This window comes from Branchiostoma lanceolatum, chromosome 4, assembly GCF_035083965.1.
Source record: "Branchiostoma lanceolatum isolate klBraLanc5 chromosome 4, klBraLanc5.hap2, whole genome shotgun sequence".
Taxonomy (NCBI): domain Eukaryota; kingdom Metazoa; phylum Chordata; class Leptocardii; order Amphioxiformes; family Branchiostomatidae; genus Branchiostoma; species Branchiostoma lanceolatum.
In genome coordinates, this window is record NC_089725.1 from 6,733,768 (window position 1) to 6,757,935 (window position 24,168).

The window sequence follows — 24,168 nt, forward strand, 5'->3', positions numbered from 1 at the left end:
GGAAAAACAAAATCGCCAATTCAGGCGACAATTTGGCAAAAAGGTGAGGTCCAATGAGATACCCACTTTACAGCGCTAAGGTTTTAGTGTCTTCCCTATAGCTATAATATCCTTCTATGAGATGTTGGATTGCCCCTTTCCTATGATGCATGCCATTAAATGCTTATGGGACTTACAGAGAGAGAGAGAATAATTCCCCTTATAAAACGTTGTAACTTTATGTTTCAAAGTTCCTCTGTTTCTCGTATCAGAATAAAATACTTATCGTTAGTGGTTGTTGTGCCATGTGTAATCTGTGAGTTGGTGTCTTCTTATGATTACTAGCATGTAACGTTATTACATTAAAGTCAGCGGCATCTCATCATTTCCAAAATCCAGACACACTGCTTTTCAGAAGTTTACAGCAGCAAAACCCTCCATGTGCATAATCAGTGACAAACCAGTTGATAACGCTACTATACGGCGTCTTATTGCATGAAGCCAAAACCACTCTCTCCTCTTACCTTAGGATCTCTTTTTGTTGCCTGTTCAAGACTCCTTTATTCCGTATATGTAAAAGAAAGGCCATTTCAAAAAGCGCGCCACGGAACTTAACTGGCATACGCCACGGCATCTTCCAACATAAAGCACAGGTATGCCCATACTGTCTTCCTTGTACAAAATAGATTTACCCAAAACCTGACGATACCTTCTTTGAATAATAGTTTTCCCTCTATGTTCTATGATAACAAGGAAAGAGTATTTATTGAGGTTGCGGCAGTTTCTTTCTCCGTGGCTTTCCTCCCCGGAAAACGAATGAGACTTGCCAGCAAACAAACATTACCTCATGGTTTTCAACCCTTGCCAGGATAGGCCGGAGTCAGCACACACAGAGAGAGTGACTGTGTGCGTGTTTGCGAGAGGGGAAAGTTTTTCCGGTGCAGTGGACGTGATACCCGGATTATTCAAAACCGCTGCATGAGGTTGTCATTTTCTCCTCGCTTTCTCGGTAAGTAACCCTTAGTTTTATCGTCTGTTGACGGATGTAGAGGAAGCCAGTGATCATTTGTGTACAACCGAATATGGATATGAAATGAAGGTATACTGTACATCGTTCTGTAGTTCGTAACGCTTTAATATAGAGGTCGCGGTAACTATTGTTACGCCCTCGGGCATTGGTTGCTATTTCATTTCTAGAGCTATGTAACGGGCATACTGTATAGGGAACTTACAAATAGCAGTCAGTGTTTCTGGCTACAATCAGCAATGTCTGCTATGTAGTCCCATCGTTCCAGAAATCTACTTGTTGGCTACACTATCATTTACGGGGTGAGGCCGGGCGATACTAACAAAACGGGGAGGTGTGTTTCCCAAATTGTTCAGATCCTTGTCTGAAATCTTGCGGTTGAATATTGTTGGGATGTAGTTTGGAAGACTATCACCACAGCAATACTCAGTCTTTTGAATGTTTTCTTGCAGCCAGCCATATATTATACCGAATAGATGTCAGTTAGTGGTACATGAATGTATGTGACAGTCCTCTTTTCTCTAGCTCTGATGACAGTACTTTAATGTAATAGGAAAGGGGGTCAAACATGCATAATTACAAGGAAAACAGGAAGCTACTCACAGCAACCACAATTTACAAGCCTGCCACATCCACACACTTTATCATAAAGCAGGCTCTTCCTTCCCTTGAAATATGTCTCAAGTTCCTTTTTATTGTCTTCGGTATGTCACAGTGTTTGTTTGTTTGTAACAACAGTGTTTCTGCAGTTATTTCCATAAGGGATGTCTCATGCAGACCGACAGGAAGTAGAGGTCAAAATGTCCCAGAATTGGTGATCCATCAATTTTGTAGAAGTGGCACGACATGTCTAAGTTGCTAGGCAAGCCATTCCTGTCATTCATGGTTAAACGTTGTGTCTGGCTCGGAAAGGGTACTTTCAATACCTTGCCTAGATACAGTGGCCTTAAAACCCACTGGATCAGAACGATTCAGCCCTTTACGATCTCGTTAAGGTAGCATAACACAGTATTTCTCCGCGACCCCTGTGAACAATAGTAGTTCGGGCATGAAAAAGTGCGTCCCAGAACTTGACATAAATGTAGAGATTCTGCTGTGCACGTCAGCAAGGCGGAAATTGCGGTGAATTGTAGAGGAACACTTCAGTTTTGAGACTGAATGAACGGGATTAGGATGTTTGTTTCGGCCGGCGCAAATTTGCGCCTGGATATGGTTACCGCCAACTGCTGTGCGTCGGCTGCAGTATGTTGACCTCCGCTGGGGGTTAAATCAAAGTGGCTTTTAAAAGAGAACGAGCAGGCAAACTTAAGCTCATTTTCACATATGTTGTAGATTGTACCCTGAAGTCAAACAATATTCGATTCTTGTAATTTCCTTGTGCACCCTGCTATAAATTTTGAGGTGTCGAACCATCTCACTTTGGGTCCTTAACCATAGGCGAAATACTGTGTTCTGTTACCTTAACTTGGCCCAATGCCCTGGTCAACTCGGCCCAACAACTCGGCCCAACATTCATGGTCAACTCGGCCAGGGTTAGCATCCAAGGTTTGGGGTTAATGTGCTAGGCCGAGGTTGTCTGATTCAGCCATGGGCCGAGTTCAGGTTAAGGGTTGAAGTGTCCGACATCCAGAACCCATACACTGCCTCTATAGATATGACCTCTGACCTTTATTACCAATCTTGTGGTGACAACATTTTGTGTCCCCGTTATTTCAGATCATGGGGTCAATGGAACAGTATACTTGTTTTTGCTTTGTATGTTTGTTTGTTTGTTGGTTAGTTTGTTTGTTTGAGCCATTGTCTATTTATGAAAAACTCAAAACCAAATTGGCCTACTGGCTGCTTTTCATCTAGGTCATGATGGAAGAGGTAAGGGTCAAACAAAAGATAGAAAGATACAGATGTATAAAACAAAGATATTTTTTTATAAGCTATGGATGGATTGTCATGAAATTTGGTAAGCAGGTATGTAGGCCTACCTAATCATAATTCATTTGTATAATTAATGAGGCACAAGAACACAAATTATGATGTATGAGATTTTCGAGTTCTTGTTTTCTCAGCATCGACCTTAGTTTGATCAATGTAGGTCAATCTGATAACTTGGGGAAGGGAACAAGTGGTTCAACAAATTATGCAAATTGGTACCCAATTTGCATAGTCAATGAGGAAACTTCCATATATCCATTGTGTTCTTTGCTAGAAATGTCAGACGCATGCAATATGTAACATAAAAAGAGATGATCATAAGAAGACATCCATTATGCAAATGAGGCCTTATTTGCATAATCTATGATGCAATACTATCATACCATAGTTGTAAATGGAATTCTCATATTTCTGACTGTGATGAGCAGGCAATAGTTGGGTAAATGGGTCATCAATAGATATATTTTACAAATGAAGACATTATTATGAGAAAATAACATTATATAAACATTTTATGATGGATGATTTTAATTTGATGATGATGACATTTGTATGTTAGGTAGAGATGAAAATCAGTTAAAGATCAAACTGTTATGATTCAACAGAACTGTACAATTTCATCTTTCAAAGTCAATCATTTTACAAAGGTTTGTGTTCTACAGACTCTTATTTCTTTCTATTACATATCAATATTATAGATTAGCTTTGCAACCTTGTCCATACTAAAAAGACTTGTCATAATTGTCTTGCTGCTGATTACCTTAGTTTATACAGCAGGGGTATTTTTGTTCAGAACTTTAGATGTTATCGTGCACTATACTGCCAGGAAGTATTCAGGAACGTATGAGATTAAATGTGAAGGGGGGGGGGGATGCAATGGGTATGAGGAAGGTACGCACTGGCAATTAAGGAAAAAAATTCTTGCCTGGAGGAAGGCCAAGGAAATATTTTTCGGTCTTCTTTTGATCCTTTGTCACTTTCAAATGTGTGAAATACACCACTCTGAACCACTCAGAAACCACCCTAGGGGGTCTAGATGGGGGTCCTAATTACGGTTTATGCTAATTTGTAACTTGAGGTAACATCAGGTGATTTACAAGAGAAGATAGCTCTGGGTAAACAATCAAAGCAAGGACACTATGTAAAAGTCTTTAAAATCACCATTGGTGTTCCTTCTTTTCTCTCCAGCCGGTAATTTTGATTTTTGTTTCAAAATGCAGGGCTCGAAATTCATTTCTGGGGATAGGTGCACTGGTGCACCCAACCTAAAAATGTAGGTGCACAGAAAGAATTTTGGGTGCACAACTAGAAATAAAGTAGAGTGTCAGCAAAACGTAATTACATAGTTTAACGCTACTTCCATCTGTAATTCTATAGCTAACTTCAAAATGTTTAACAAGTCATACATGAAATAAAGTACAACAGACATGACAGAGGTTATAATGCTTTTTCTGATACTCAGATTTCAAGAATATCCTGTATGCTAGTGTACAATAGTACCTTACTCATGTAGCCTTAAAAAATATCTAGGTGCACTGGTGCACCCACAGTTAAACACGGTGGTCTGTCACTAGGGTGTTCTTTCCCGTTGCTACGCACGTTCGACAAAGTATCGGGTTACACGGGGCAACGTTTTGGCTAACGGCAAAACATTTATGAATAAACAAAATAATAGGGACGGGAAAATTTTGTAAAAATAAAACGAAATCAGCGATTTTGCAAAGTTTGAATGTCGTCAATTTGCGCTGAATGGCTGATTTTTCTATTTTTTGCTCCCAAACATGATTATTTTCAGGTTTTAGGGAGACCGTTTTTCCAGGCACACATCGCAAAGGCCTGGCTTTAAATGTCAATGAATATCTCTTATTTTCATATTTTTCGTCGACCAGGAACAAAACAAAACTTTGTGTTTTTGGGATTTTTTAATTTCTTATTCTAAGTATTGTGAATATCGACAAATCTGTGAAAAAATGGCATTTTTTGACATTTTTCGCACTCAATCACCCATAATTCAAAATCAAGGACATTTTTCAAAAATCCCAAAAACACAAACCTCGGGAAAACCGTTACGGTCATTTTGAATCGTTAATGAGGTAAGGTGGATGTTTCTTGGAGCCGTACCTTTACGATGTTTGAAGGCATGTCATGCCGCACGGATAGGGGGAGGGGGTAATTAACACCGCCTTAAACAATCCTTCTAATATCAAATGTCAGAAAAAACGACGCCAGTTGCTTCGTTACATGTTAAATGTCCACAACAAAGTGCCAGCATGGATATACTCTCCAGAAAACAGGTAATATTTGCGACAAACGTAGTTTTTTTTCCTGAAGCGGGGAAAGGGGCCCGGCCGCGCAGTTTTACAGTAAGAACTTCTAATGACCGCAGAAGACCCCGAATCGAACGCGCGTTCGGATTCGATTACGTCATTTCGAACATCGTGGAACAGCGTTCGAATTCGGCTGGACATGGGAGTTTCTGAGCATGAATTTGACCACCGTGAAAAATTGGGTGCACAGCTCCAATTTTGGGTGCACACATGTGCACATGCACCCAGTATTTTGAGCCCTGAAATGTGTTCAAGATGGGTGGAAAAGGTGTGCATACTTTATTTGAGTTTGTTCATTCTACATTTAGGCCCTTATTTGCATAACTGGTTTCTGTAAATGTTCCACCTGCCATCATGGAAAACACTGCAATTATACAGACAGATGCTGTATCACCGTCTTGATTGAAGTAAAAAAATTACGTTTCCAAATGAAAATCATTTCTTTTGTCATGCCTAAATTTACCTACACCAGTTTAGCTAACGTAGCGCTACCAGTTATTGTGCGCTACCAATTATCGTCCACTTTGGGTCATGCAAACATGTCACGGTGTAGCACAAAGTCAGTTCCCATGAGCAATAAAGAACGACAAAAGTAGCATCCTTATATATAGTCATGACTCTCCTTTGATAAATACAAAGCAATGAAATGTGTTTACATCCAGCAACACAGCAGAGTGAACTCCTGAAGTCATAACAACAAGTTACCTGGAAGCGTCATGCATGACGTATTTCATATGTAATTTGACCCTGCGTACTTCATCATGTTTTTCTAACTCATGCAATAGCTAGCATCTTTTAAAAGTAGCTGACATTAGACCTTTCTTTGATATTCAAACTATCTATAGCGATTCAAGGTTTGAAAATCTTAACAGTTTTAGGAAGGTTTGATGCAACCCCTCACCTACGCTACATTTTCGCACGTCAAAACATTGTTGCCATGCGTTTATCATGTGAACTTCACGTACCGCTCAGTGTTGTTAGAATTGACTGCACAACATTATTTTCTTCAATCGCCTCCAGCAAGCAGTGGGACAAACATAATGACTTAACTTTTATTTGTACTAAATTATTTTGGACAATTTATGTGCATTCTTTTCTTAATAATAATGTGTTCTTCAAGTAGACCACTAGAGGAAGAAAGACTAAAGCAGACGATAATGGGTAACCCTAGCGCAATTTCGCACCATAGACCTGGACAGTATAGATTCATGCTTGCACAACGTTTAACGGGCGGAGAAAAACGTACAGACCATGCATTTTCTTTTTATAAGAGCTGATATAAGTTTTCCTAAATGGATAAATATTTGGCTCTGTTTGTGCGGTTTTAAAAATAATGACAATTTGAATAAATTGGATGATAATTGGTAGCGCTATGTTACATGTACATACCTTGCAGTATTATTATATTGATGAATGCTGACTTGTTGAAATATCAGGGAAAATTGTCTTAATTCATGTCTTCATGGTAAGACCTGGGGGAGGTACTGATGAGGATCATCTTGTCATCCATATAGACAGTGCAATTGGTCCAGTGGCCTTATCCTTTCCTGTCCTTAGACCAGCTGGGACCATCTGGGCTCCCTGAAAGGGTAACTAGCAGGCTATTCCATGTAATGCCCCAACCCAACTGAGTCATTAACACTGCAACTTAACCGTTCAATCTAGGGCTTAGAATGTTACTTTAGAGAGGGAAAAATAACAGATCGTATAAGAATAGAGACAAAGAACTACGACAGCATACAGTTTATTTCTGTGGTCGGGATTTCTATTTTTATTTCTGGCTCAGCCACCCTTCAGTACTACCTTAAAGGGGCAATATTAGCTGCCGTAAGCAATATTTAATCTAAGGGCCCAAAAAATGGAAATAAAAAATTCTGAGATCTTTATGGTAGTGACGTTTAACATTTAACACTGTTTAGCTCCTTTGCATAACAACTTCATACTTAAAGTATTTTGAAACCTCGCAAAAACGTGCTGAACGATGATCCCCTTAGTTTTGCAAGCCTACAAAAACCCCAACTACGATTTTCAGTGAGTTCTCACATCACAACGACATTATATTTTTGCATCATGGACGTCGCTATAAATGTGATTATATCATAGAGTTGTTTGAACTAATCATGTATAGAAATAACTGAATAAATTGACTTTCAAAATACTATCAGGCATATTGCTTTGGGCCTTTTTAAACAGGACGTGTGATTTCCAAGAAATTGAATCATGTGAGCTGGCATTACTCTGGAGAGTATCTCAGCTTCTGATACACATATAAAAACCACATGACTTCCTACTTTGTAGACATCTTTTACTAAATCAGCCTACTGATAAATCTGAATGATTTGGTTGCTCTTTTTACAGCAGTAGAGCGGTGATACCTTAGGAAAGAGTCTGCATCTCGATACACAGCAATATGTCTGAGACGTACCTCCAGTTTCTACTGGACCTTACCAACCTGATCACAGCAGACGATTTGGAGCAGTTCAAGACAGCTTGTAAGGATGACATACCTGAGGAGAAGCTGCCGGAACTGAAGACCCCTCGAGACTGGTTCATGTTCTTGGAGAAGATTGAGAAGCTTGCTCAAGGTCAGGTGCAATTTAGGCATTCTAAGAAGACAACCCAACAATTGTCAGGGCGTAAGCATAGTCAGAACGAGCATGTGCAAACCGACAATTGTCCAGCTGACAGCAGGACTAGGGTTAAGCTTACGAAAATACATTTTCTATAATCTTATGTCATCAGGATTTCAGATTTTTGAGACAAGTTTTTGTTCGTCTGGACATCCCAACAAGTCGGGCTAAGCAGGACTAGGGTTAAGCTTACAAAAACACATTTTCTACAATCTTATGTCATTAGGATTTCAGATTTTTGAGACAATAGGAGTGAGGTTTATGTCCGTCCCAACAAGCAAATTTTTGTCCCTGGATGGAGGGACAGGTCCTGGAGATAGCCCTGGTAAGAAGACAAGAGATTCTGTAATATAATAAGCTGCTCTTAGTCACCAGGTAACTGCATGAAGGTAATTTTTTTGGCAGCCATGTAAAAATCGTAACATGTTTTAAATATTATGACTACCCATTTATATCTCCTTGATGAGTTATGCTATTGAACTACAAAGAAGACCTGTAACATGTGCTACTAAAAGCAAGGTTAAATGAGGAAATGGCCTTTCAAAATAACTTTCTGTCAAAAAACACTAGATATAGAATTTCATATCTTGATTGCAAATTGATATGAATCATGATACCTTTGGCTATATCCATTGTGTGCATTTGTCATTGATTGCATCAGTGTGGTGGAAGATGATGCCAAGCAGATGTAATAGATTGTGTGTAAAAAAAAGGGGTTAGTCAGAAAACATTACAATCTTCCCTTCCAACATCTGCTTGGAGCTGGAAGGCAGGTAGCTTTTGACTCACATAAGAACAGCTTACCTGTTGAGTGACTAGCATCCCCCCCAGGATAATAGATTGTGTGTAATTTACAATGGGTTAGTCAGAAAACATTACAATCTTCCCTCCCAACATCTGCTTGGAGCTGGAAGGCAGGTAGCTTTTGACTCACATAAGAACAGCTTACCTGTTGAGTAACTAGCATCCCCCCAGATAATAGATTGTGTGTAAAAAAAGGGGTTAATCAGAAAACATTCTTCCCTTCCAACTTCTGCTTGGAGTTGGAAGGCAGGAAGCTTTTGACTCACATAAGAACAGCTTACCTGTTGAGTGACTAGGGTCCCCCCCAGATAGAAGTGCAGCGCTTAGAAGCACTGCTGGTAATGTCGCAGACAACAGGATTGGCTCTCCATCTCCAGAGTGCTGAAAATGTCTTTGCCCTTGAAGGTGGCATGGCTTACATCTAACCTCTTAAGGACACATAAGACCACCGCAGAGGAAAGTATAGGCCATCACGAGTAGCTCGCTTTGGAACCCAAATACTTCTCGGTATCCATAGCATATCTAATACCTTTGATATTTCAAGCAGTGCTCGGCTCTGGTAGACTATTAACGGTGGAAATGCTTTGATATTGAAAATTTCAAATTTGAACTTCTTAAAGCGTCTTTCTGAGACACTTTTAGCTGGATCATAATTTCATGTTGGATGGCCTAGCTGAGTTGGACTAAGAGTGTTATCAACAAAACAGGACTACAATTTTAAAGCACTTACTGTGGATTGCTTTTAAGACCATGGCACATGAATTTTTCATGAAAATCAGGAATCTATGAGTTTGCAGTTATAACAACAGTTACTGATTCAGAATTAATGCAATGCAAGGCAGAGCACGGATTTGTAGTGTGATGATTCTACTGTGAGTCCTGCAAATGTGAGACCAAAGTATCTTTTTTTTTTTACAGTACTATAACATTGCTGTAAATTTTGAAATATTTGTCTTTTTAAGTTCACATTTTTTGCGGCCACTTGGACCTTGGAATTGAGGGGAGTGGAGTTTTTTTGCAACGTTTTAAATTCATGGTTAAAACATTTCAGAACTGTAGTACAGTTACTATTAGTGGTAATGCATTGGGAATTCATATTTGTGGTGTCATAAATTTTATGATGGAGAGGTCATTGATGGTAAAAAAAAACACAAGAAAATTAGCCATCACAAACATTTTCAAGGCTTACAGTTGATTGAATGTTGATGGCCCTGCAAAGCATTTTATACCTGATGCATTATAAACTGGAAATTAGAAACAAATTAAAGCGGATTTGGTATTCAGAAGTATCACTATCAGTGCCAATGATACAAAATGTAGCAAGTGTTTCTTTCAATGGCTCGTCAGCTTAGCTCTCAAGAGTGAAATCTATTTGTCCTGGAGTAACGGACTGAGAGCTTTGGCACGCAGCAAATAACTAAAGCCTTCTCCCCAGGTGTTTTTCTAAGCACTTAAGAGAGCTATCCTAAGTGACATTTGCACACTCAGTGTAAAGTGCATATATTGACTGATTGGCCCTTAATACAATATAATACATTATGTGTGACCCTAAAACATTGTATTATCGTTGTGTTTATCTAGATATTGTACAGTGTATGCACTTCAGCTTTTTTTACATACAGCAGTTGCCAACTTTCTGCACAGAATGAGCATCAAGCTTTCTTGGTACATACAAAATTAGAATTAAAATTTGGTATGAAAAAAATGGTTACTGCACAATTAAACCAAAGGGCAAAGGGGTGCATATTACTGACCAAAAAAACCTACATATGCATACAAAATAGACAATTAGAAGTGCCTTTAACAGAAACCTGATATAATTGCAGTATAGTCAGTTTGCTTTCAATGAGGGCCTGCATGCCCCTTTTACGTAGAGCGTAATCGGCTGTTTTAATTTTACGTAGAGCGTTGCCGACCACTCCATAATTTAGCGTAGAGCGTAGGGGGGCTTTCTGAATTTAGCGTAGAGCGTAAGGAGGCTTTCAGAATTAAGCGTATTACGTAGCCGGCCCTCCGAATTTAGCGTAGAGCGTTGTCGGGACCCCCCATGCAGGCCCTCTTCAATCAAGTGGGCTGCAAGAAAAATGTTTTTAAACATACTGACCTTCTTCAAGGACACAGCAAAAGATTACCAGTTCTGAAGTTTGTTCACTTGTGGTAATTTTCCTATGACGCTCGATCTCCGACCGCAATGGTCGATTCAGTTATTTCTTAGCGTTCTACGCTGGTTTATTTGTATATTCTCAAATGGGGGTCGATATAATATGCAAATAAGCCAGATTTTGCGCGTTTTGCGTTTTCGTCGTTTATTAATGATGGAAATGTAACAAAATGATGGGAATATGTTAGAAATAAGTTACAAATAAGTTACAAATGTGAATCTGAAAGTAGATTTTTCAAATTCTGAATATTTGTAGTTTTTGCCCATCAAATTCTACAATATGCCCCTTAAAGTCTCCGTTTTATTGTAAACATCAACACCATCCAAGCTAGGCAGTAGTAGTGGGCAACCTCAAACCAACCGTACACACTCACAGCACATCTTCAGAAAAGAGGCTGTAGCCGCGTATAGTTCCCGTTTAGAACTTTATTCGAGCCCACACCGACATGTTTCGCCTGTGTGTGGCTTTCTCAAGGATCAAGGCTCGAATGAGCACAAGTACAGTGTGTTCTGGCTTTTATAGGCCATTAGTGCAAGATGCCCTAGGTGGCTTAACCAATCACATTACAGCAAATATCTTGGTAGTGCACTCTGTTTTTCTACAGTTCTAAATGCTCTGACTACATGACCTCACTTGACCTCTATCAGTATGACTTCATCTATTGTTCTAGAACAATTACAATTGTCACAAAGGTCAATACATGTAATCAACGCCATCCAAGCTAACAATTGAATGTCGTCCATAGATGATCTGTCGTACATCGAGCATGTTTTCGAGATCACGAGGCGGCCAGACCTGCTGACCAAGATCCTGGAGTACCGAACACAGGTCCTGAAAATCTCCGACGACGAGGAGCTAGACTCCAAACTCACCCGTGTACCAAGTGCCAAGAAATACAAAGGTAGGTACAGATGAATTTGGTTAAATACTATAGTTCTTGTTTCTTTCACTATAACTTTATGTTTACTGTTTTCACGGTCACCTCTGTTCTGTGAACTTATCATCACCGTGAAAAACCTGTTGTTATTTTTTATGATTCCTTCACATAATCCATTCCTAAATCACGTTAAAAGTTATGTTAAAATTCAGTGAAAATGTCAATTTTCCTTACACCTTGATATTTTGCTCCCCTGAAGATAAGGTGAATTACATTATGAATCAAACTCCAGTGGAATTTTGATCACCTTGCATCTAATCTGTGTTCATTCATTCTTCCCTTGCCCCCATCATTTAGATCTATCTATGATAACGTCACCCCAATTAAGTAATTAGCAGAGAGATAATTTGAGGAGTATTCCCCTCACGGAATACGATTACGCTCCCACAAAAATGCAGCCCATCTCAACGCCACGGGCTGCGGGTCCTTTCAAATTTCAATTCTTTTGTATCAACAGGCCTAGAGAAGAGATAAAACATGTATAGCATCTGTGACGAAGGTTATCAATAATATTGACACGTATCAGAAAGAAATGATGGTTTATTGTTTTGCCAGATTTGTGTCAATTAACTCTTACTAGAAATTGTTCCGGTTAATTGTGAACTAGCACTAAAGGAAATCCAAGCAATATTTCGGTCTAAAAAGACGGATTTTCGAAAGTCAATTTATTTAGTCATTTCTATACATGATTAGTTCAAACAACACTATCACAATGTATAGCAACGTCCATGATGCAAAAATCTAACATTGCTGTGATGTGAGAACTCACTGAAGATTGTGGCCAGAGATTTTGTAGGCTTGCAAAACTAAGGGGATCATCATACGGCACGATCTTGCACGGTTTTAAAATCCTCAAAGTATGACGTTATCACACAAATGTGCTAAACAATGTTAGTAAATGTCACTACCATAAAGATTTCAGCATTTTTCTATTCCCATTTTTTGCCATAATATTGCTTTGGTTGCCTTTAAGATAGATAGGAAAATCTGTCTATCAGCCCATCTATTGTATTCTACAAAATGATATCAGATAAAGGTGCCATGACTCGCAGGCTTGTTCAGTACACGTAGATCATAGTGGAGATTTTATCTATGGTGTGATGCATTGTCTTTGGCATGAAACCAAATTTCACAAGCTTGGGCCCCACCACAACTGCTTCAAATTCATTTCTTAGTGACATCTTAAGAAGGTGAACATTTGTGAGGAAAAGCAACAGGTTTCCTTTCGTGATCTCACAGATGCTTCGCACACTTAAGAAGGTTTCCAGTACGTGGTGTAGTGGTTAGTTACCAAACATTGTGCTTACAGTTTTCTACATGTGATTGAGATACGTAAAATAAGGTAACCAAATACATTGTACATTGTATCAGTAAGTATAGCTTGGAATGGGAACTGGCATTAAGCGAAGGGAAAATCGACCTGCAACTAAGACGACTTACAGTGGAACTTCACCATGAAATTCTGCCTTACCGTACCTTGCTGCAGGGAAAGAATTGTGACAAGCTCCTGATGCTTAACAGCGTGCACAAATCCATTATTGTCTCTCGTTCTTATCAACATTCAAACATCCATCTCAGTCCCTGGTGCTGAATAACATCCGCACAACTATCCCTGTCCTTGGTGCTGAATAGCATTTACACATCCATTATTGTCTCTTGTACTTATCAACATGCACACATCCATCCCAGTCTCTGGTGCTGAATAACATTCACACAGCCATCCCTGTCTCTTAACATCATGATCAAATTCATTACTGTATCCACACATCCATTATTGTATCCAGTGCTGAACCTGAGTTGACATATAGAAAGTGACACCTTTTTTGGTTGCCTTGGTAAACTTTCCAATTACATAAAATGCAGTTCATTAAGTAACATCCATCCCTGTCCCAGGTGCTGAAAAGCATCCGCACATCCATCCTTGTCCCTAAACAACATTCATTCATACATCCATACCTGTCCCTAGTGCTGAACAACATTCCCATATCCATCCCTGTCCCTGAACAACATTCACACATCCATCCCTGTCCCTGGTGCTGAACAACATCCACACATCCATCCCTGTCCCTGGTGCTGAACAACATTACTATATCCATCCCTGTCCCTGGTGCTGAACAAATTCACACATCCATCCCTGTCCTTGGTGCTGAAAAGCATCCGCACATCCATCCTTGTCCCTAAACAACATTCATTCATACATCCATACCTGTCCCTAGTGCTGAACAACATTCCCCTATCCATCCCTGTCCCTGGTGCTGAACAACATTCACACACCCATCCCTGTCCCTGATGCTGAACAACATCCACACATCCATCCCTGTCCCTGGTTCTGAACAACATTCACACATCCATCCCTGTCCCTGGTTCTGAACAACATTCACACACCCATTCCTGCCCCTGGTGCTGATATACAGTCACACATTCATCCCTGTCCCTGGTGCAGAACAACATTCACACATCCAACCCTGTCCCTGGTGTTGAACAAATTCACACATTTATCCCTGTCCCTGGTGCTGAATAAAATGCACACATCCATCCCTGTCCCTGAATAACATGCACACATCCATCCTTGTTCCTGTCCCTGAACAACATTCACACATCCATCCCTGCCCTTGGCGCTGAACGACATCCACACATCCATACCTGTTGCTGGTGCTGAATACTAGTAACACTCACACATCCATCCCTGTCCTTGGTGCTGAACAACAGTCCCATATCCATTCCTATCCCTGTCCCTCAACAACATTTCCATACCCTTCCCTGCCCCTGGTGCTGAGCAACATTCTCATATCCATCCCTGTCCCTGGTGCAGAACAACATTCACACGTCCATCCCTGTCCTTGGTGCTGAACAACATTCACACATCCATCCCTGTCCTTGGTGCAGAACAACATTCACACATCCATCCTTGTCCCCTGTGCTGAAAAATGCAATGTCCTATTCATCTCTGTTATAGTTCTGAATAACATTCATACACAGGTCCCTGATGCTGAATATCCTTAGACATTCTTAAGCAGGTGTGTTACACCGAAGGGTGGTAATACCGGCTATACAGATACAGATCCTTGTCCTTGTGCTGATTAACATGCACACACTTATCCCTGACACCAGTGCTTAACATCATTTACACATCTATGCCTTTCTCCAGTGCTGAAAAACACTCACACATACATTACTGGTGCTGAATAACATTCGTGCACACATCCTTGTCCCTGATGCTGAATAACCTTGAGTAACATGCACACACTTATCGCTGACACCAGTGCTGAAGAACATTTACACATAAATTGCTGTCCCTGATACTGACTAATACTGTAAATGCAGAAATGTTCGTGGTGGTATTATGTTCGCGGTTTTTGCGGCAACTTTCCACCACAAACTTAAAACCACCGCAAACATTTTTGTCCAATACTGTAGCAGTATGTAACTGTAGCGCTGCCACAAACTTAAAACCATCGCAAACACTCCATTTTCGCTTTAGCGCGAAACAAAACCACACGAACTTAAATGCATTTACAGTATTCAGACATCCATCCCTGTCCTACATTAAGTTAAAATCCTCCCACACCATAATTGATGTATAGGGCGGTTCCCATCTCCGTTTCATAGCCCTGGGGCCACACTGTGGTGCAATCACTGCAGCAGGGGGCTAGTCCACTGGCAGTGGAGTGTGTTTAACTTCCATACTGTTTCATAAGTATGTACCATTTTTATAAAGTCTTTGGTATGACTCAATGCGCCTCTTGTCCAGAGAGCTGCCCTACGTGGGGCTTGAACCCCAGTCCTTCTGGTCCAAGTAATTTGAACCAGATGTGGCAGAGTAGCAAAGGCGCAGGCCACTACACCACAGGGACACCCCCCCCCTGTCCTACATAGCAGTTCACAAAGCCCTCTCATCTCCAAATCTCCTTAGACAACCCAAGCTGTCTTCAGCTTAAATACTCATAAATGTGACACCATTGTTACTCTCACCATTGATTGGTCGCTGCTCAGATTTGGCATGATCTTATTATTCACATGATGAACTTAATTATCATGCAGGGCTCGAAATTCATATTTGGGAATAGGTGCACTGGTGCACCCAACTCAAAAGATTGGGTGCATAGAAAGAATTTTGGGTGCACCAGATAAAATAAAGTTGAATGTTCTTCAGAAAAGAATTACAAAGTTTAACGCTGCTGCCTTTCTTAAGAACTTAAGAACAATCTGTAATTCTATAGCTAACTTCAGAATTTCAAAGAAATAATACATTAAATAAAGTACAGCAAAAAGTTATCATGCTGTTTTTTATACTTACGTTTCAATAATATTTTGTATACTGGTGTACAATAGTACCTTAACCCTATATATAGGCTACAAAAATATATAGGTGCACCAGTGCACCCACAGTCAAAAATTAGGTGCACAGCTCCAATTTTGGGTGCACTGGGTGCACATGCACCCACTATTTCGAGCCCTGTCATGCATTACATCACATCTATAACTACATCACATCCATAACAGCTTTTTTATGACTATGACTATGACTATGACTATGACTATGACCACAATCACCTGATGGAAAAGATGTATATTGGAGTTTGGGCATCTGTGATATCAAAAGCAATTACAAACAGAAATTCTGCCCAGTGGCATATAATATTGTACAGGTTTTGTTTATATTTATGCTAAACAAGGGAATCAGAGGAAAATATGTATAATTATAATCTTAATTTTATCCTGACATTTTGAATAATTGGTTTTCATTACTTGTTGCTCTCACAATAATAGGTTTTGTGCAGAAATACTGGCTTTCTACTTTAATTTCTGTACAGATCTATCAATATAAGCTCGGTACAATTATCTAGACACTGTGAGACATGTCCTAATATACAGAAAGAGCTGAGCTGCGATGATCGATGGCTGAGGTTTGTTGGCAATGACATCTTTTGATAGAGTGCTACAATTGTCTCCCCCCTGCGGCTCCTTGTTATCTTCATCTTTCAAACAGAGGAGAACATTTGAGATAGACGCACTGCCATAGGGGTGAACGCAGTTTGGAATATTGCCTGTGTGCAAGTTTATTTGATGCAGCTGATTTCATATACTGTAATCTTGTTTCTTTTGCTTTAACTTTATGTTCACTGTTTTCACGGTCACCTCTGTATCGTGAGCTTATCATCATCACCGTGAAAAAACCTATTGTTATTATCTATGATTCCTTCACACATCCGCTCTGTAAATCACTTGCCACCACCGTGAAGTTAAAGTTCAGTGAAAATGTTCACACTGTATTCACAGAATTTCACGGTCACCTCTGTACCGTGAACTTATCATCACCGTGAAACAACCTATTGTTATTATCTATGATTCCTTCACACATCCGTCCTGTAAATCACTTGCCGCCACCGTGAAGTTAAAGTTCTGTGAAAATGCCCATTTTCTTTACACCATGAAATTTTGCTACCGTGAAGATAAAGTGAATTACAGTATGTTGTTCTACCCAACAGATCTGATATCCAAGGACCACGTGGCGGCGGTGTCAGAAGATGGCGGCATCAAATTAGACCCACCGCCCTCCAAGAAAGGACCATAGTGAGGCTGTAGGAGCTACTTTTACCAGTCTAGCACTTACTGAACCACTGCATTGTGTGATGTCTATTACACAGACAGAATCATCAGCAAGAGCCTGTCTGTCTCTAAAAAGGATTTCTTAGATCCTTAGTCTGTTAATGTCTATGTAAGACAAAGCAAGTACCAACCCGCAACTTGCAATTTGCAGCAAGACCACAACTGCAAATTGTGCTGAAAATCTTCAAAACCTGCAATTTTGCAGGCTCTATACGCATGTACACAAAAGGCTCATTGTTCTGTGCTAAATCGCCACTCGCACTTACTCACCATCAGGTAGTGACATGTCTGTGAGCTAATGCAGATGTGTACATGACTGTGCAACTTCGTGCCACTTATAATTTTCCTCACCTTACTAAATCACTTAAAGTGTAATCATCTTTAGCTAGAGAGAATTTGGTTCAGATTTGCATCTCTTGCGCCTCATAGATAAGTGTAACTAAGATTGTGCTGGAAAACGGAGAAATTTCCTTTGAGTGTGTGTGTGTGTGTTAACAGTATAACACAATGCAGTGTTATGCTGCCCCTGTGGCTGCTGAATAGCTATGGGACTGGTGAGGTGAGGAGTGTTGCCCTGTGTGTGTGTGTGTGTGTGTGTGTGTGTGTGTGTGTGTGTGTGTGTGTGTGTGTGTGTGTGTGTGTGTGTGTGTGCGTGTGTGTGTAGTGGTGTGGATCTAAACCCGAGTTTAGGTTTAGGTTCGGACTCGAGTCCTGAGGTTTAGGTTCAGGTCCGGACTTGAAAGTCCGGACCTGAACAATAATTTTGGAATATTTTTTCGTGTTACATGTAAAATTGCATATTGGCAGATATTTTACATGTAATTTGAAAACTATATATACGGAATTATATACAGTCAGTAATTAACACAAAAGTTCAGTTATAAACACAAAAACAGCAATGTTTTAATATTTTTCTAGTGCAAATTTCACGATTTAAGGAAGGTTTAAGATGGTTTAAAACAAAAAGGAGTGTATGAGTGAGAGAATTTTTGTTCAAGTCCGGACTTGTTTCCAGACGTTTAGGTTTTTTTGGACTTGAACTTAAACGTTTTACAAGTCCGGAACCGGTCCGGCCGGACCGATCCGCACCACTATGTGTGTGTGTGTGTATGTTTGAGTATGTGTGTGTGCATGTTTGCAATACAGTGCAGTGTTATGCTGGCCCTATGGCTGCTGAATAGCTATGGGACTGGCTAGGTGAGGAGTGTTGCCCTGTGTGTGTGTGTGTGTGTGTGTGTGTGTGTGTGTGTGTGTGTGTGTGTGTGTGTGTGTGTATGTTTGAGTATGTGTGTGTGCATGTTTGCAATACAGTGCAGTGTTATGCTGCCCCTATGGCTGCTGAATAGCTATGGGACTGGCTAGGTGAGGAGTGTTGCCCTGTGTGTGTGTGTGTGCGTGTGTGTATGTATCTATGAGTATGTGTGTGTGCATGTTTGCAATATAACACAATGCAGTGTTGCCCTGTGTGTGTGTGTGTGTGTGTGTGTGTGTGTATTTGTATGAGTATGTGTGTGTGCATGTGTTCAATATAACACAATGCAGTGTTGCCCTACGTTGTCCATGCTGCTATTTTTGTCTGTGAGACTGGAAGGGTTGCAAAGAAGTGTGGATAAGGGGGTGAAGTCTGCCATCTCTAATTGCCTTGTTATATGTGAGTAGGTGCTACATCCCTTACTACGAAGCTTTAAGGAAAGCTTACCAAGCTTGATTATGTGGCAGATTTGGCTTAAGATAATGCAAGAAAATGCAACACATAATAAACAAAATTTATTCTTGTTGTGCTTAATCAACTCCACTTGTCCTCATTATATTAGAAGTCATAACAAGATTCATTGGATGATGCAAGGACATATGTCCTTGGATGATGGTATGAAAAAAGCACAGCATGATATGAAAATATCATATTTTCGTAATGTAAGGAGAGAGTTTGACATTGCTAACGTGTGAAGCTGTGATGCAATCATGTAGCAAATAACTTCTGTATGTTAGATGACAAGGACTGAATGAGAATTAAGTAAACTCTGTAACTTCCTTGTTAAACCCTCTGCTGACCATATAGGAAACTTGAGCAAGCATGGTTTTTAAGAAAGTAATCATTCCTGTTTTTTGTGTGTAAGCGTAAAATATATAAAAATGCACAGTATGTATTGTTAATTGACTGAAAGCAGATTATTTGATTTTATACATTCTCAACACTTCCATTAACCAGCTAACTTAGATAGGTAAATACATGTAAGAGGTTGTGGTTGTGACTGATAATTTGAAACTGTAGTTTGCAGTATTGTACTGGTGTAGGTAGGTGCGATCACTGCTGGCCAGCTAATATAAGCTATAAGTGACTGTAATAGTTGAAGTTACTGCAGAAGAACTCTGCTTGCAGCCAGTGGCAAATTTCTGCATTCTATTTAATACTGCTACATGTATATGTATACAGCTTTTCCAGGGTGTACTTTTCTGATATATGGTAAGAATAAGAGTTTATACTAAATGACGAGAAGTTTTAAGAGGTGATTACTGTTGCTAGATATGCACATGCACAATTTGTGTTAGATCTAATATACTGATTTATTGTTAGATGATTATGAAATAGCATTCATGTAGTGTGATTTTAGGAGAACCTTTTGTAGGGAATGGGAAGGACAAGGATGGCCAGGTCAAATCTCAAACAAAACAACTGTTTAAGGATTTCTCAACATCTTAGGATAATAGAGATCTTCTATCTATTAGTAGTACATTTTCCTGTCACTTGTTCCAGGGCAAGATGGTCCGGCAGCTTGTTTGGCCTTCGTTTTTCCCTCACACAATCCTTTCCAGTCTTTGTGATGAATGACACAAGTGATATCTGTAGCCTCCATATCAGGCTCTCTTGGCCTTTTTATGGCTTTTAGTACAGGTTTTGCTGATCACTTTTTTTGTACTGGGTCGTTAGTCATAAATATTAGGCCCGGTAGAGCTTGCACGAAAACGGTGTCTCAAGGTTAAATTAAAAAGACCAGAACCACCAGAGGCAGGAAATTCGCACCTCTGTGCCAAACGCTCCCAATACTAAGTCCTAACATGTTTTTAGTTTCGCTTAAAACGTGTATTGTAAGCCCAAAAAAGGCCCAAAACGCCTGTTATGAAGGCTATGATATCTATCTGTTAGTACCTTAATGGATGGTAATGATGTTTTGCTTTAGTAGAGCAAGGAAACCTTATTGGCTGCTAATTGTCATTGCCTAATTACTTCACCCAATGGGAGTGAACTCATACTAATTCTCAACAGACTAGTACAGCTACAGTCAAACTTGTCCATCCAACCAACTCTATCCTACAACCAACTCTTGTCAACAACCACATTCAGACAGTCCCGTCCGATTTTACATAGTAAGTGAACTCTTTCAAGCGACCAACTGCAGGCTTCAACCAGCAACCACTTTCTCATGGGCCTCAGGGGTCATAATGTGTAGATTTTACACTCCATTCAACAACAAAATGATTGACAGTGGCAATCAGTCCAGCGAGCATTTCAATAAAAGATTCTACAGTCGACGGCAAGCTTGTGTTTATGTAGCAACAGATGTAGAACAAAGTGAATTTAAATGTAGCAACAAATGTAGAACAATGGAGACATGAATCTCAATGTAAACATTCATTGTAAGTACAACAAAGGTTTTGTACATGTACCCGGAAAATCTTTTGTTATGTTAACGTTTATTGGCAATGTAATCGACAGTGCATTGTAGTCTTGTAGACAACAACAGTTTAGTTTGTTTTTTCTTGTATATACTGTATTTCTTCACTTGTCTTGTAATTTTATATGCATAACAGGCAGATAAGTGCTATACGTGCGGAGTATTTATGCAGCCTCATTTATGCCCACAAAATCAGCAAACCGACCCGAGTTTTATCCAACAGCCAACTCCAGTCAACAACCACATTTCCTTGGTCCCTTGACTGGTTGTTGGATGCAAGTTTGACTGTACTGTACTCTTCAATGGCAGTTACTGCATGGGTTTGTGGTCTAACATGCAATACTTTTTTCTTCCTCTTTCCCCCTTTTGCAAATCTGAAAACTTAATGTGTGGTTAACAACAATGTTAACATCCAGTTAGACTAGGTCAACTTTATAATGTAACTTTTTAACAATGTACTGCTAAGTCCCTTTGTGTATGCAAAAAAATGAACGGACAGGAATGACTATCAGACTACATGATTGTGATTTTAATAACTGAAGAAAAGCAAGGTATTTTAGATGTTACCCTAAAAAGGGAAAGGACCCTAGTATTTCTATGAATTGTAATAGGCTGTGTGACAGTGCTTATTAATATCTATTATATTATACATCTATTCTACATGTATGCCAAAAGCAAATTGTATATTTTGACAATGAAAATCTACCATGGAGATGAGACATGTGGATAATTTGTATGAAATGAAATGATAAGAAATTATAAGAGATGATAAGAAATGCCGAATCAGATACTTTAAGGGCTGACACAATTCCAGATGTAGAAACATCTTATTTGTGGAATTTTTATCGACAAAGATGGAATTTAGGTGCCAAGGTGTTTTGATACATAGAGGGTAGTAATGTAGAGTTGAAAACTGATGGTAGTAAAATGTAGAGCTAGTAGTTGATGGTAGTAGACAGTATACTACCAGACAGGGCTGTTGATTTGACACCATTAAAAACTCCTGTCCATAGAAGAGGTGGGGTATGCGTAGAGGATAACTGATGGTAGTATGGTATTGATGATTACTGATGGTAGTGTGATGCTGATGATTACTGATGGTACTGTGATGTTGATGATTACTGATGGCAGTGTAATGTTGATTACTGATGGTAGTGTGATGTTGATGATTACTGATGGCAGTGTAATGTTGATTACTGATGGTAGTGTGATGTTGATGATAACTGATGGTAGTGTGATGCTGATGATTACTGATGGTAGTGTGATGCTGATGATTACTGATGGTAGTGTGATGTTGATGCTTACTGATGGTAGTGTGATATTGATGATTGCTGATGGTAGTGTAATGTTGATTACTGATGGTAGTGTGATGTTGATGATTGCTGATGGTAGTGTAATGTTGATTACTGATGGTAGTGTGATGTTGATGATTACTGATGGTAGTGTAATGTTGATTACTGATGGTAGTGTGGTGTTGATGATAACTGATGGTAGTGTTGATGATTACTGATGGTAGTGTGGCGTTGATGATATATTGTTAGTGCAGAGCCGATATCTGATGGTAGTTATGTTTAACTGATGATAGCCAAAGGTTTGTTATTAAGTGATGTAGACCTGATAACTTGAATGGTTGTGTAGATAAATATCACATCCTAGCATTACTGTGCACCATAATGATATATCAGAAGAATACCTAACTTTGAAAAGAAACATGTGAGAACTAAAAATGCTAAGTACTCAGCAGCTGCAGATTGAGTGACAAAGAAGAATTGAAAGTGTGAGGCCACACCAATTTCATTTGTTGATTCTTGGATTTTTTCAGAAACAAATTGGAGTGACAGGGCAAAAAAAAATATAACTTTTTTTGGGGCAAATAGTCTGGGGTGAAGATAAGGGTTTACATAACATAAGAGGATTATTCAAGTTTCAGCTTTGTATGGCTCATTTTATGCAATGCACCCCTTTCTCTGATCTAGTACTACAATTTCAGTAACAAAATTACCTTTTGCCATTCAATATATGGATTGACATTGAGAAATAGTTTAACTGATGATCAATGTGACCAAATGTTTTAGGTATGTGAAGGCCTTTATAATCTATTTTGGTGGCTATTGACTTTTACAACTGAACAAATTCGGAGTTAAAATTTGAGAATGGGAAGTGACCCAATTTTTTTTTTCAAAATTGGAAAAAACAGGAGAGGCTATTCCGAGAAGCAACAAAAAAATTGGTGTGGCCAGAGGAGAAGAGATGATGGATAAGCTTGCCTAACAGTTCCATGTGTTTAATTTCTGTCTGGTCTGTTGCTAGCTGAACAGAGATACATTTGATTCAGGCAGAAGTCAGATTGGAAGAATAGCAATGAAGGAAGGCGATGGAGAGAGTAGAGCAGATTATTAGTAGATGTCAGTGATAGTGTGAGGCAATTTAAAGCAAGGTGTTGAGTTTGGAGTGTAACTGTATTGTAGGCCATGTCAGTGGAGATTATCTTAGTACTGTGACCAATAGATGAACTACTAAAACTAGTAAAAGGGGACATTATATTATGGTGATTTTTCAGCTTCTTCTACCAATTGACGATAGGTAAGATTTCATTGTAACAAAATGTCCCAAGCTATTTAAGACAAATTCTTAATTAAGAGCTTTGATATTAAAAAAAATGTATGAAAGTACATGTAATATTTTTTTCTTCAGATTTTTGGGGATGGACTGAAATCTGAGGATGTCTAGATATCGTTAATCTTTCACTTGCACATACTTACAGATTGAGATACAGTGGCTTTTTCTTGGTATACAAAATGTAGTAAGAAAATCATGTTTGCTATATCATCATTGCCTAATTACTTCACCCAATGAACACAGTAAAGTATTGTTTTGAGCATGTGTTTGAGTGTGTTTCTGACTTAATTCAATGGTGATGTAAGGAGGCCTCCAGTTCTACTTGTGGCACTATACTGTATTGCAGCAAATGCTGTTATCAAACTACAGCAAATGAGCTTGATGATCTTCAAGCATATGACAGTTTCTGCTAAATAGACCCATGAATCTTCAGAGCAAAACCAGTCATCTTCTAATCTTCACCTTGCACC

At 39.4% G+C, this 24,168-nt stretch overlaps 1 protein-coding gene across 2 annotated transcripts; it reads left to right on the plus strand.

Annotated features, from left to right (window-relative positions):
- Positions 1-825: 825 nt before the first annotated feature.
- Positions 826-23,962, plus strand: LOC136432369 (astrocytic phosphoprotein PEA-15-like). 2 transcript variants are annotated; one of them, XM_066423581.1, is made up of 4 exons: positions 826-988; positions 7,624-7,847; positions 11,604-11,759; positions 17,285-23,962. In XM_066423581.1, exons 2-4 carry the CDS (start codon positions 7,673-7,675, stop codon positions 17,368-17,370), a joined length of 417 nt encoding a protein of 138 aa, XP_066279678.1. In that variant the 5' UTR covers positions 826-988; positions 7,624-7,672; the 3' UTR covers positions 17,371-23,962. The 2 variants fall into 2 exon arrangements, with proteins under 2 accessions (XP_066279678.1, XP_066279677.1); XM_066423580.1 differs by having other exon boundaries at positions 827-988; positions 7,621-7,847.
- Positions 23,963-24,168: the final 206 nt, after the last annotated feature.

Coding starts and splice junctions, on each gene's coding strand:
- LOC136432369 (XM_066423581.1), top strand. CDS start 7,673: ATGTCTGAGACGTACCTCCAGTTTCTACTGGACCTTACCAACCTGATC. Junction 7,848..11,603: donor GATTGAGAAGCTTGCTCAAG/GTCAGGTGCAAT, acceptor TGTCGTCCATAG/ATGATCTGTCGTACATCGAG. Junction 11,760..17,284: donor AAGTGCCAAGAAATACAAAG/GTAGGTACAGAT, acceptor TCTACCCAACAG/ATCTGATATCCAAGGACCAC.